Source organism: Hyla sarda, chromosome 8 (assembly GCF_029499605.1).
Source record: "Hyla sarda isolate aHylSar1 chromosome 8, aHylSar1.hap1, whole genome shotgun sequence".
NCBI lineage: Eukaryota > Metazoa > Chordata > Amphibia > Anura > Hylidae > Hyla > Hyla sarda.
Window position 1 is genome coordinate 50,332,991 of NC_079196.1, and position 13,336 is coordinate 50,346,326.

Sequence of the window (13,336 nt, forward strand, 5' to 3'; positions counted from 1 at the left end):
ACTTTCTGCCTGGAGATTCCACAGTGTGAACCTAGCCTAAGAGCAACGCTGTTTCTGCACGCGGCACGTCCCTGACCTCGGCGCTGCTGTGTTCTTCTTTGCTGCCCGCTGAAGAGGAACGGAACAGCTGCAGAGTTGGAGAGAGTGGGCTGCCTCTTACCCTCATCGCTCCACCATCCACCAACCACCTTCACTGTCTATCCATCACCCGCCTGCCAGAGCCACCCGGCCATGTCATTGCAAAGTACAACTGATGTTGCAAATAACAACCCTTATAAGGGTGTGTAGATGGAGCCAGAAACAGTGGGGGAGATTTATCAAAACCTGTCCAGAGGAAAAGTTGCTGAGTTGCCCATAGCAACCAATCAGATTGCTTCTTTCACTTTTTGCAAAGGCCTCTGAAAAATAAGAATAAATTAAATAAAATAAAAAGAAGCGATCTGATTGGTTGCTATGGGCAACTCAGCAACTTTTCCTCTGGACAGGTTTTGATAAATCTCCCCCGATGTCCTCAGGGGTTTAAAGGGGTACTTCGGTGGAAAACTTTTTTTTTTTAAATCAACAGGTGCCAGAAAGTTAAACAGATTTGTAAATTACTTCTATTAAAAGATCTTAATCCTTCCAGTACTTATTAGCTGCTGAATACTACAGACGAAATTCTTTTCTTTTTGGAACACAGAGCTCTCTGCTGACATCTCTGTCCATTTTTAAAAACTGTCCCATAGAAAACATATGGATAGTTCCTAAAACGGACAGAGATGTCAGCAGAGAGCACTGTGTTCATGATGTCAGCAGAGAGCTCTGCGTTCCAAAAAGAAAAGGATTTCCTCTGCAGTATTCAGCAGCTAATAAATACTGGAAGGATTAAGATTTTTTAATAGAAGTAATTTACAAATCTCTTTAACTTTCTGGCACCAGTTGATTTAAAAAAAAAAAAAAAAGTTTAGTTTTCCACCAGAGTACCCCTTTAAAAAGGCTTCTGAAAAATGAAAGAAGAGATCTGATTGGTTGCTATGGGCAACTACACTGCTCTTCCTTTGCAAAGGTTTTAATAAATCTCCCCCATCGTCTTGTTGGAAGGTCAGCCTTCAGCCCAGTCTGAGGTCCAGAACACTCCAGATCAGGTATTCATTAACAACGTCTGAACTTTGCTCCATTCAGCTTTCCCTAAACCCTGACCAGCAAAGGGGCTGAATATTTATATTCATGCTAAATATTATTTGTTTTCTTTTTAATAATTTTGCAAATATTTTAAAAATTCCTTTTTTACTCTCTCACTATGGGGTATTGCGAAAAATGTGAAAGGGTCTTAAGACTTGCTGAATGCGCAATATGATATATCTGTATTAAAAGGCATTTGAAAACATAAAAAAAATTTTCGTTGAATCTGCCACAAAGAAAAATGGATTAACTTCATTTGATTATATCTGTAAAAATAAATTAAATAGTTATTTCTTAAAACGTATTTACATATCAACAAAATATTGCGCTTAGCAATGTATAGTTCAATACTGTACTTAGGGCTCCACATTGCCACCTGTTGGTCACACCTGGCACTTCAGCCCATTACTTATAAAAGAGGCACATAACAGCAGCTTAAAGCACTACTAGATCAGATTTATGGCTGCCACAAATTGTATAAAAAATAGCCCTACAAGGGACGTTCGCTATCACTGTTTGTACTTTTGTAAAATGAATAGGACAACATCATGAGCATCTCATAGTTGCTCTTTAGTGATAGCTTTACTTTATGTTATACACACCAAGTTTTAATTATACATTTAACTGGATATAGACCACTGTTTCCCAACCAGGGTGCCTTCAGCTGTTGCAAAACTACAACTCTCAGCATGCCCGGACAGCCTTTGGCTGTCCGGGCATGCTGGGAGTTGTAGTTTTGCAACAGCTGGAGGCACACTTGTTGGGAAACACTGATATAGAAAATATAATAATAGTCCTGAGAAACTGCAAGACACCCAAAACAGCCACCGGAAGGTACTCTTCCTTTTGGGCAAGATTTGAGATCGGCTAGTCCTAGCTACGTTTTAAAGGGGTTATCCAGGAAAAAACTTTTTTTTTATATATATATATATATATATCAACTGGCTCCAGAAAGTTAAACAGATTTGTAAATTACTTCTATTGAAAAATCTTAATCCTCTCAGTACTTATGAGCTGCTGAAGTTGAGTTGTTCTTTTCTGTCTAAGTGCTCTCTGATGACACCTGTCTCGGGAACTGTCCGGAGTAGAAGCAAATCCCCATAGCAAACCTCTTCAACTCTGTGCAGTTCCCGAGACAAGCAGAGATGTCAGCAGAGAGCACTGTTGCCAGACAGAAAACAACAACTTCAGCAGCTGATAATTATTGAAAGGATTAAGATTTTTTAATAGAAGTAATTTACAAATCTGTTTAACTTTCTGGAGCCAGTTGATATATATTAAAAAAAAAAAAGTTTTTTCTGGAATACCCCTTTAAGGCTCTTTTATGGAAATTGACTTACAGGAGAACAGCTTCCAGTAGATGTCACTACAGAGACAGCTTTCTTACTTCTGGGGTTAGCTAATTTGCATACCTTTTTTGGCCCCGGGAGCATTGCCTGGCCTTTAGGACTCCCTACATTTACTGGCATTCAGAGGCTTTCCTAGAGTCATTCAGAGGCTCCTGGGCCCCCACCTGCCATGTGCTATTCATAAAACAAGAGTTTTCTTAAAGGGGTACTCCACTGCTAAACATCTTATCCCCTATCCAAAGGGGTCTCCTTCAGCACCCGGCATTCTAAACTAACGCCGGGTTCCTGCGGCAGTGGTCGTGACGTCATGGCCACGCCCCTCATAGGGTCACACCACGCCCCCTCCATTCATATGTATGAGAGGGGGCATGTCGGCTGACACGCCCCCTCCCATAGACATGAATTGAGGGGGCGTGACGTGACAATATGTTCAGAAAGCCGGAGTACCCCTTTAAGTGGCAGAGGGGTCTTTGGAGCCCCTTAGGCATCAGGGCCCAGGAATAGCTGCTACTACTGCAGCCCCCCAAGTTGCGCCCTTGCTGGCGTTCTCCAAAAGGAGATACACTACATATTCAGGCCAAGCTAAAGGCAAAGCATACAGCAAGGTAATCTTACCTTCTTTTTGGACTGTAAATTATCAAGTTGCTCTGTCTCTTCAATATCCTCTGTTAGGCCAGGTGACCCATTTACAGTGCCAGACAAGGCATCAGGAAAGAGATTAGAAAGCTGGGATCTTGTACGAAGCCGAATGGAGTCCCTGTAAAACATTAATAAATGTGTGATTATAAATACGGATGAGCAAAATAAACCCATAAAACCTGATATCGGTCGGAACTTTGGTTCGGCTAAAACTCGAACTCCGAGCACTTCGATTTGGAAGAACTTGTTAAAATAGCATCAACTACATGGCAGAAAGAAGGAGGAGGCAGGATGACCTGACTTCCAGGGATCACATAATACATTTCAAACAACTCTCCCAGCAAATCAGGAGGGAGTACAGGAGTCATGTCAGATCCACTATAAAAGCCTATGCACATAGTGTCAGCAGCCATTTTAGAGATAGCAGGTGGTAGGTGAAGATCTCTGTGAGGGATATTAAGCAGTGAACAGCACAGATAGGAGTAGGAGCCACATATATATAATAATTGTAAAGCAGCAGAGAGCATTTTGCATCTGTTCTGTCAGTGCAAAATCAGGTTTTTTTTATTGGAAAGTTAAGTGTGACAGTTTTTTTGTTTTACACTAATTGTGATAAAGCTGCATAGAGGGCTTTGTGTCACTTTTGTGCACTTTCTAGGATGCCAATCCTGCTGCTGCTACTCCCCAAAATGGGAATCATTTTTCACAACATGTAAAAACTCATTGATTCTTCACTTTCCACGCACAAAACCTGTTGCTACTCCCAAAAAAAAGGGATAATTCTTGTGACCTAACAGTGTTATACAAGGCTTTTAGGTCTCTTAAACAATGTGATACTCACATTTTTGGGCTTTTAGTGAAATACTGGTTGAGTCTGAACTAGTTATGCCAGAACCAGATCTTTTTGCTTTAGGCAGTAGGATGTTCAAAACTACCGGGCAAACTCTGCAGCTGGAGAAAAACACGATCATGAAACGTACCAGAAGTCCCCCAGTCTTGCATGAGATCCCAGTACTTCTGATCGCATTACTCTCGGGCTGCGGAGATTGCTGCGGAGTTATAAACATCCTTCCACCGGACCAACATTGTGATAAAGTATGATTTAACTATCCAGGTTCCAATGTTTTACTTTTGGGCTAAAAAAGATTGTCAGTATCGGGACATCCCAAAACTATACATTTTATTTGACATATAACAAAGATGTGAACTAAGTTAAATTTAAATATTTTCAGCCATTCAGATGCTATGCTGGGTCATACAGATGTACATATATACATTAATACAACAGATAGATAGATAGATAGATAGATAGATAGCCCCCCTGGCATCACAAAGTGATCAGGTATTCTTACTAATACCCCATGGCTACCACAGATATATTACCCAGTAGGACAAATGTAAAGCACTGACACTGGGCTTGTCCTAAAAACAGTATTCAATTTCTGAAAATCTATTTCTTGATGAATCAGGAAACATTGTAAAATGTGATGGTATACAAATACATATTATAGGGGATAAGATGTCAGATCGCCGCGGTCCCGCTGCTGGGGACCCCGGGGATCGCCGCTGCGGCACCCCGCTATCATTGCTGCACAGAGCGAGTTCGCTCTACACGTAATGATGGGCGATACAGGGGACGGAGCAGCGTGACGTCATGGCTCCGCCCCTCATGATGTCACAGCCCGCCCCCCTCAATACAAGTCTATGGGAGGGGGGAGTGGCGGTCGTCACGCCCCCTGCCATAGACTTGCATTAAGGGGATGGGCCGTGATGTCACAAGGGGCGGAGCCATGATGTCACGCTGCTCCGTCCCCTGTATCGCTCGTCATTACGCACAGAGCGAACTCTCTCTGTGCTGCAATGATAGCGCGGTGCCGCAGTGGCGATCCCCGGGGTCCCCAGCAGCGGGACTGCAGCGATCTGACATCTTATCCCCTTTGGATAGGGGATAAGATGTCTAGGGGCGGAGTACCCCTTTAATAATGCCATGTAAGTATGAGCAGCCCATTCAGCTGGGATACAAGTGTGACGCACTTTACATTGATTTGACCTTTTTACATTGTGATAAACTACCATAGATCAAATACAATTTTCTAAGGTAGCATGGTTTTATTTTTTACTTTTTTAAGAACTCAATGAATTTAGACTGGCAGGTAAATGCTGAAAAGCACATTATAATTGTTCTGTAAACTATTACATTGTATCCATGATTTCTAATAATAGGACCTATCAGTTATTATACAGGACGTAGAAAGAAGGATCTTTGCTTTTCAATAGCAACCATTGTGTTCAATTAGCAATGTACTTATGGCTCTCATCATATGAGCCTCATGCCTACCTACAGATAGACAGTACTGTGCATACATCTTAGTGTGGTTTCCCGATAAAGGAACTAGTCCTGTACCATCCTTAAGTCCCCTAGGCGAGAGTCCCTTGAGTCCATAGGGCTCTCCTGCAGGGTTCCCCCCTTGCTCACCTTCTTATTGTTCTATTTATATGCATTGTATATATTGTGTATGCATTGTCAATATGTATAAAGTTTGTACAAATGTATAAAAGTGTTAGTCATGTGAACCTCTGTCATGTGACCCAGAGTTCCATTTGTACAGGAACCCCAGGCATTTGCAACCAATGGGCTTTAGTTTAGCCCCCTGGTATATAAGGGGCTGTAGTCTCTAAACTCGCTCTCTTATCTCCTAGATTTCAGCCAAGCACAATACCTGTACTATCTAAATTCATCTCAGCTAGTCCAAAGCCTAAAGAACCTGCAGCCACTTAGAACGTGAGTTATATAGTTACATAGTTACATAGTTAGTATGGTTGAAAAAAGACATACGTCCATCAAGTCCAACCAGGGGGTTGAAGGGAAGGATGTAAGGGGATAAGGGAAAGGGATGTAGTTTTATAATTCTGCATAAGCATTAATGTTATTTTGTTCCAGGAATGTATCTAACCCTGCTTTAAAGCTGTTAATTGTTCCTGCTGTGACCAGTTCCTGAGGTAGACCGTTCCATAAATTCACAGTCCTCATGGTAAAGAAGGCGTGCCGCCCCTTTAGACTAAACCTTTTCTTCTCCAGACGGAGGGAGTGCCCCCTCGTCCTTTGGGGGGGTTTAACCTGGAACAGTTTTTCTCCATATTTTTTGTATGGGCCATTTATATACTTATATACGTTTATCATATCCCCCCTTAAACGTCTCTTCTCAAGACTAAACAATTGTAACTCCTTTAATCGCTCCTCATAGCTAAGATGTTCCATGCCCAATATTAGTTTAGTCGCGCGTCTCTGCACCCTTTCCAACTCCGCAGTGTCCCTTTTATGAACAGGCGACCAAAACTGAACAGCATATTCCAGGTGAGGCCGTACCAATGCTTTATAAAGGGGGAGTATTATGTCCCTGCCCCTCGAGTCCATGCCTCTTTTGATACATGACAATATCCTGCTGGCTTTGGAAGCAGCAGCCTGACATTGCATGCTATTTTGTAGTCTGTGATCTACAAGTACACCCAGATCCTTCTCTACCAGTGACTCTGCCAGTTTAATCCCCCCTAAGACATACGACGCATGCAGGTTATTAGTACCCAGATGCATAACTTTACATTTATCCACATTGAACCTCATTTGCCAAGTGGATGCCCAGACACTTAGTCTATCCAAGTCATCTTGTAACTTATGCACATCCTCTATAGACTGTACCGTGCTACAAAGCTTGGTGTCATCTGCAAAGATAGAAACAGAGCTGTTAATACCATCCTCTATATCATTGATAAATAAATTAAACAACAGCGGTCCCAGTACTGAACCTTGGGGTACACCACTAATAACCGGGGACCAATCAGAGTACGAATCATTGACCACCACTCTCTGGGTACGATCCATGAGCCAGTGTTCAATCCAGTTACAAACTAAAGTTTCCAAGCCCAAGGACCTTAACTTACCTGTCAGATGTCTGTGAGGGACAGTATCAAATGCTTTGGCAAAATCCAGAAACACTATATCCACAGCCATTCCTCTGTCAAGGCTTCTACTCACCTCTTCATAAAAGCAAATTAGATTGGTTTGACAACTTCTATCCTTAGTAAACCCATGCTGGCTATCACTTATAATACTATTATCCCCTATGTATTCCTGTATGTAATCCCTTATAAGTCCTTCAAACAATTTACCCACAATGCACGTTAGACTTACCGGTCTATAATTGCCTGGCGAAGACCTAGAGCCCTTCTTGAAGATTGGTACCACATTAGCCTTGCGCCAGTCCCTTTAGCCTTGCGCCAGTCCCTTATCAAGCTCTATCTACAATTCTAGTGACTACTACTCAACTCAAGAATAATATTAGTAGCACAGTGGCCTGCATAGATATTCTCAATACTACAAGTCCCAGCAAGCCTGCTAGGTATTCTGTGTCCCGATTGCCTCTAGAGGAACTGTATAACTGTAAAGACCCTTTCTTAAGTAAAAGTTCCAGTTCTAATTCCTGCTGTGGACATTCCTTTATTGAAAACCGTTTTTGGTTGGTTGACAGCGGTTACCATACCGGAATAACCACACCCTGGCATCAGGGGTTAACAACATCTTTACCCCCAGGGTTCATACCACCAGACCCTGCAACACTATAGCAACACCCCAGCTCACCACATTAGGGAATGATGGGATTTTTTTGTTTTGCTCCAGCTGAAGAGTTAAGGTTGGGGAACGCCGCTTTATACTTCTTGTGTACCTGGCATTGCCCAGTCTTCCTACCTAAACCTTGTAGAAAAGGAAAAGAAACAATACCGCTCCAGTTCTCATATCCATCCTCAATATTCAAACCTCATATCCCATCCTCATATTCCAAATTCATATTCTGACCTTATATCATGACCTCATATCCTGATCTCATATCCCGTCCTTCTATTCAATCCTCATTGTGACTTCACATCCCGACCTCGTATCCTGACCTCATATTCTGCCCTTTTATGCCATCTTTATATTCTGTCCTCATATCAATTCCTTATAGCCCAATTTTATATCTGACCTCATATCCTGACCTCATATCCAGTCCTTATGTCCCATCCTTAATATCCAGACCTCATATCGTGTCCTCCACACTAATTGTTCTTTGCACCTGCTTGCCGGACGGTCCCCGGCAGTCCCTGCAGCCCAAGAGTATCCTGATCTAGAAGGGTACCAGAAATACCATAGCCTTAGACTTTAGAGAAACAAACCCAACCCTCGCATAAGGGGGAGGGTTGTGTTCTCTCCCCCTCACTATTCTCTCAGCCCATAATATCCATATTGGAACTGTTCAGGAGACTAGAAAAGCTAGGTGGCATGTATACTGCAATCATACCATAATCTTTGCCATGATGATTTTGGTCCAGTGGGAAGATGTTTATCTACATGATACTGGAAAATTGGTTAAGTAGTAAAGTAACAAACCTGAAACTTTTCTGGTAGCTTCCTCTGCTGAACGTCCTCGTCTTCTCCACTACAGGGATTTCATCTGCAACTTTTTCTGTGATAAATTTTAAACAAATATAAAAAATTTGCATAAAAGACAAAATAAACATTCACAATGGAGAATCAAGGTAGCATCAGTATATAGCAGAATTAAAGGGGTATTCCAGGCAAAAACTTTTTTTATATATATATATATATATATATATATATATATATCAACTGGCTCGGGAAAGTTAAACAGATTTGTAAATTACTTCTATAAAAAAAATCTTAATCCTTCCAATAGTTATTAGCTTCTGAAGTTGAGTTGCTGTTTTCTGTCTAACTGCTTTCTGATGACTCACGTCCCGGGAGCTGTCCAGCTCCTATGGGGATATTCTCCCATCATGAAAGGGATATTCTCCCATCATGAAAGGGATATTCTCCCATTATGCACAGCTCCCGGGACGTGACATCATCATTGAGCAGTCAGACAGAAAACTTCAGAAGCTAATAACTATTGGAAGGATTAAGATTTTTTTTCAATAGAAGTGATTTACAAATCTGTTTAACTTTCCGGAGCCAGTTGATATATAAAAAAAAAAGTTTTTGCCTGGAATACCCCTTTAAGTTTCTAATTCTTGGGCTGAAATAAAGGAACTGTCCATGTAATTCTTGGCAACACACTTTACTTCTTATAGGAAACAATGGCTGCCCTACAGATATCACATTACCTGCTGAGGTATTCTGATTCTGCAGAGTGACTAAAGTAAAGTAAACTCCTTTAATCTTCAGCAGTTCTTCATGAGTCCCCATCTCCACTGCTCTTCCACCATCAAATCCCACAATTATATCTGCATTCCGGACCGTGGAGAGACGGTGAGCTATGGAAATGGTGGTCCTTCCGCTACGTACCTATAAGAGTAAGAGACATATGTAAGTATGTGCATACAGCAGCAAGAGGGATATGACACCAATTTATGAGCTAAATCCAATTTTTCCAACCATTTTTTTTCTTAATTTTGCTCCAATACGTCTAGAATGACAACTCAAGCAAAGTATTGGCCCTGATTTACTAAGAGTGGAGTGTTTATTCTGGAGTGTTTTCAATATCACTCGTCTTTTTTTTCAGGCTTATTTACTATTCTGTCGCACATGTCGGTTATTTTTTTGTCGCACGTTTTTTTGTGTCGCACTAGTCAATTGTGTCGCACAAACTCCGAGCAAAAGAAATTTGTTGTGTGAGTCAAAATGGTTTAGACTTGTTCATTTAAAAATGTTTCCATGAATCAAAAGTATTCATGTCTTATAATTCTTCAAACATTACAACAATTCTCCTTGTTTATCAGCTTGGGTGTTAAATTGATTTAAACCTAATATTGCAAATATATTAAAAAGAATAAAATATAAACATTAAAGGGGTACTCCGGTGAAAACCTTTTTTCTTTTAAATCAACTGGTGACAGAAAGTTAAACATATTTGTAAATTACTTCTATTAAAAAATCTTAATCCTTCCAGTACTTATTAGCTGCTGAATGCTACAGAGGAAATTCCTTTCTTTTTGGAACACTGATGACATAACGAGCAGTGCTCTCTGCTGACATATCTGTCCATTTTAGAAACCATGCATAGCAAATGTATGCTAAGGGCAGCATGGTGGCTCAGTGGTTAGCACTGCTGCCTTGCAGTGCTGGGGACTTGGGTTCAAATCCCACTAAGGACAACAATAAATAAAGCATTATTATAATAATGTCAGCAGAGACAACTGTGCTCGTGATGTCATCAGAGAGCATTCCAAAAAGAAAAGAATTTCCTCTGTAGTATTCAGCAGCTAATAAGTACAGGAAGGATTAAGATTTTTTAATAGAAGTAATTTACAAATATGTTTAACTTTCTGCCACCAGTTGATTTAAAAGAAAAAAGGTTTTCACCGGTGTACCCCTTTAACTATCACAAAAGCATTCAATATTTTATTCATAAAAGTGTTGAACTGTACAAAATGTTTTCCGGTTATAAAACAAGTTACTTTCACAAAAAACACAATGGCAAACAGTCCCTTGTTAGAAATCGCTCCATTTTTGGAATTTCACTCAGCCTCTTGGCTGTCGGTTATTGTGTGAGGCAAACTCACACTTTTTCTCGAGTGATTTTGGAAGTACTCTTTTTTTGTCGGTAAAACGCCCATTTTTGCATAAAACACGCCCATTTCAGAGAGAAAAACCCCCACTTCGAGTGGTTTCTAAAGTGTCGGTTGTGCAACAGAAAATTTGGTCGCATGAATAGTCGCACAGACGTTGCAACTAAAATTTAGGAGCAATAACCAAGAAAAATAGTCGGTTGGACTTTAGTAAATCAGGGCCACTGTCTTATTTTCTTTTTGTAAGTGGAGGCCCGGTTACAGATTTTGCATCTAGGCTCAGGGACTTCAAATGGAGGGCCACAGTATGAGACCACTTCTCTACCTCTATTGTCCCTTTTACTGTTACCTGATAGGTTATCAAGAAGTAGAGAACATCAGCATCTCTCAAACCGCCCCCATGGTATAGAAGGGTGAATCTGTTGTACGTCTCCCGTAACCAGGAATTGGAGTGGGAAGGAGTAACCCAGGGAGCCGAAAACACTAGGTGGGACACCCCTTTAAAGGGGTACTCCCACCCTAGAAATCTTATCCCCTATCCATAGGATAGGGGATAAGATGTCTGATCTTGGGGGTCCCACCGCTGGGGACCCCCGCAGTATTGCATGCGGCACCCACCTGTTTTTTGTCCGGAAGCGCTGGAGGGTCTGAGTCGCAACTACGGGAACGGAAGTCCATGACGTCAGGACTCCGCCCCCGTGTGACGTCACGCCCATCCCATCAATGCAAGTCTAGGCCGTCACGCCCCCTCCCATAGACTTGCATTGATGGGACGGGTGTGACGTCACACAGGGTCAGAGTCGCGACTACAAGAACGGAAGTCTGTGACGTCAGGACTCTGCCCCCGTGTGACGTCACGCCCGTCCCATCAATGCAAGTCTATGGGAGGGGGCGCGACGGCCGTCACGCCCCCTTCCATAGACTTGCATTGATGGGACGGGCATGACGTCACGAAGGGTCAGAGTCACGACTACAGAAACGGAAGTCTGTGACGTCAGGACTCCGCCCCCATTAGAAGTCACGCCCGTCCCATCAATGCAAGTCTATGGGAGGGGGCGTGACGGCCGTCACGCTCCCTCCCATAGACTTGCATTGATGGGATGGGCGTGACGTCACACGGGGGCCACATGCAATACTGCGGGGGTCCCCAGCGGCGGGACCCCCGAGATCAGACATCTTATCCCCTATCCTTTGGATAGGGGATAAGATGTCTAGGGTGGGAGTACCCCTTTAAGTTTATGGTCAGTTAAAGATTAGTATATAGCCAGTTTCCTAAAGATGACGCAGAAAAGGAGACCATACCGTACAAATGTATTGCCTTACAAGATTTCGGTTCACAATCTTGAATGAATCTTTCTGACAATTGTAGGCTCGGCAATATTGTGCTCTTACAATGCTATCAAGTTATTATGTGCGGTGACAGAGATAAAGGATAGAAAAGATAAGATAAGAGTTTCTATTGATTCGCACTATCAGTTCTATCTCTGATCAACAAGATAACATCATAAAAGCCATATTTCAGAGCCACTGCCATTGTTTCCAATGCATCCATTACCATAATGTTATAATATCCACAGTGACTGAAGATAACTCTGAAACAATACTGCTTAGCAAAAAACAAAGAAGTACATTTGTGGGTGGGTGTAGGGTCCATCCTAAATTTTGATATGATTTTAAAATCCACCCCTGTCTCTAATATAGCAAATAAAAGGGCAAAGTAATGGGTTTTCTTAGTGTAGAGGTCCCCAAAGCCAGAATAACTACATTCAGGTAGGGTCCCTCAGGTGGGACAGCCCCTAGTCGCCTCTTCTTCAGTCTAATTGTCTAATGTTAATATGTGTATATATTTCATAATAGTATGTATCTAGGATAATGTATAGTACTTACCTTATTTAGCGTCACAGGACCTTCGTTCATGTGACCATGTTAATGTTGGAGGACCTTAGGAGGTCCTTGGGTCACGTGTTACCCACAATCCTTTGTAATGGTGATTGACATCCGTATTGGACCAATTAGCACTAGTCCAGCCCCTGCCCATATTAGGGAGCTGTAGCCAATTATCGCTCTCCTGGGTTGCTGCTCTCGTAAATGCCGGACTAGCAGGACGGATCTGCGCAACTTTCAAAGACACGCTAGGTCTGAAAAACCTATCAGCCTCAGCAGAACTAAAACCGTGAGTTCTAAACTACCCCCGCTAAAGCTAGCGTGACTGCTGGACCGCAACTAATCCCCTAGATCCAGTGGAATAGCGCATAATACTTAAAAAATCTAAATTGCTGAAGTCCCAACCTTTGTCAATCTCCAAAGAAAGCACTTGTATGCATAGAGACTGTTCCGTTATTGAAGCTTACAGAAAATCTTCAGTAAAAGTTATACCTGTTTCAGAAAACTTCCGGTTGTGGACATTCTATTATTATCTACCTCCCCATCGCTCTTGGGAAGGGTGGAGGTAGGACAAGCATTACTGAGGAGCCCCCACCCTGGCGTCACGAATAGCAAGGGTTAACAAGCACCCTTTAATAACCACACAGCTACACTCCCCATACCCTACTCCCCCAGGCTATCACACTTCCTTTCTTATTGGCTCTATACATCCTGAGGTAAATGGTGTGCAATGACCAGCTTTA

The 13,336-nt window shown here is 42.1% G+C and overlaps 1 protein-coding gene across 1 annotated transcript in view; it reads right to left on the reverse strand.

Moving 5' to 3' along the window:
- Window positions 1–13,336, reverse strand: part of ABCB11 (ATP binding cassette subfamily B member 11) — a 95,885-nt gene that overhangs the window by 52,749 nt on the left and 29,800 nt on the right. Inside the window, exons 14-16 of the mRNA XM_056534394.1 lie at window positions 9,306–9,486; window positions 8,572–8,647; window positions 3,126–3,267 (exon numbers count right to left, since the gene is read on the reverse strand). Coding sequence (XP_056390369.1) covers window positions 3,126–3,267; window positions 8,572–8,647; window positions 9,306–9,486 — 399 coding nt within the window. The remainder of the gene's footprint in view (window positions 1–3,125; window positions 3,268–8,571; window positions 8,648–9,305; window positions 9,487–13,336) is intronic.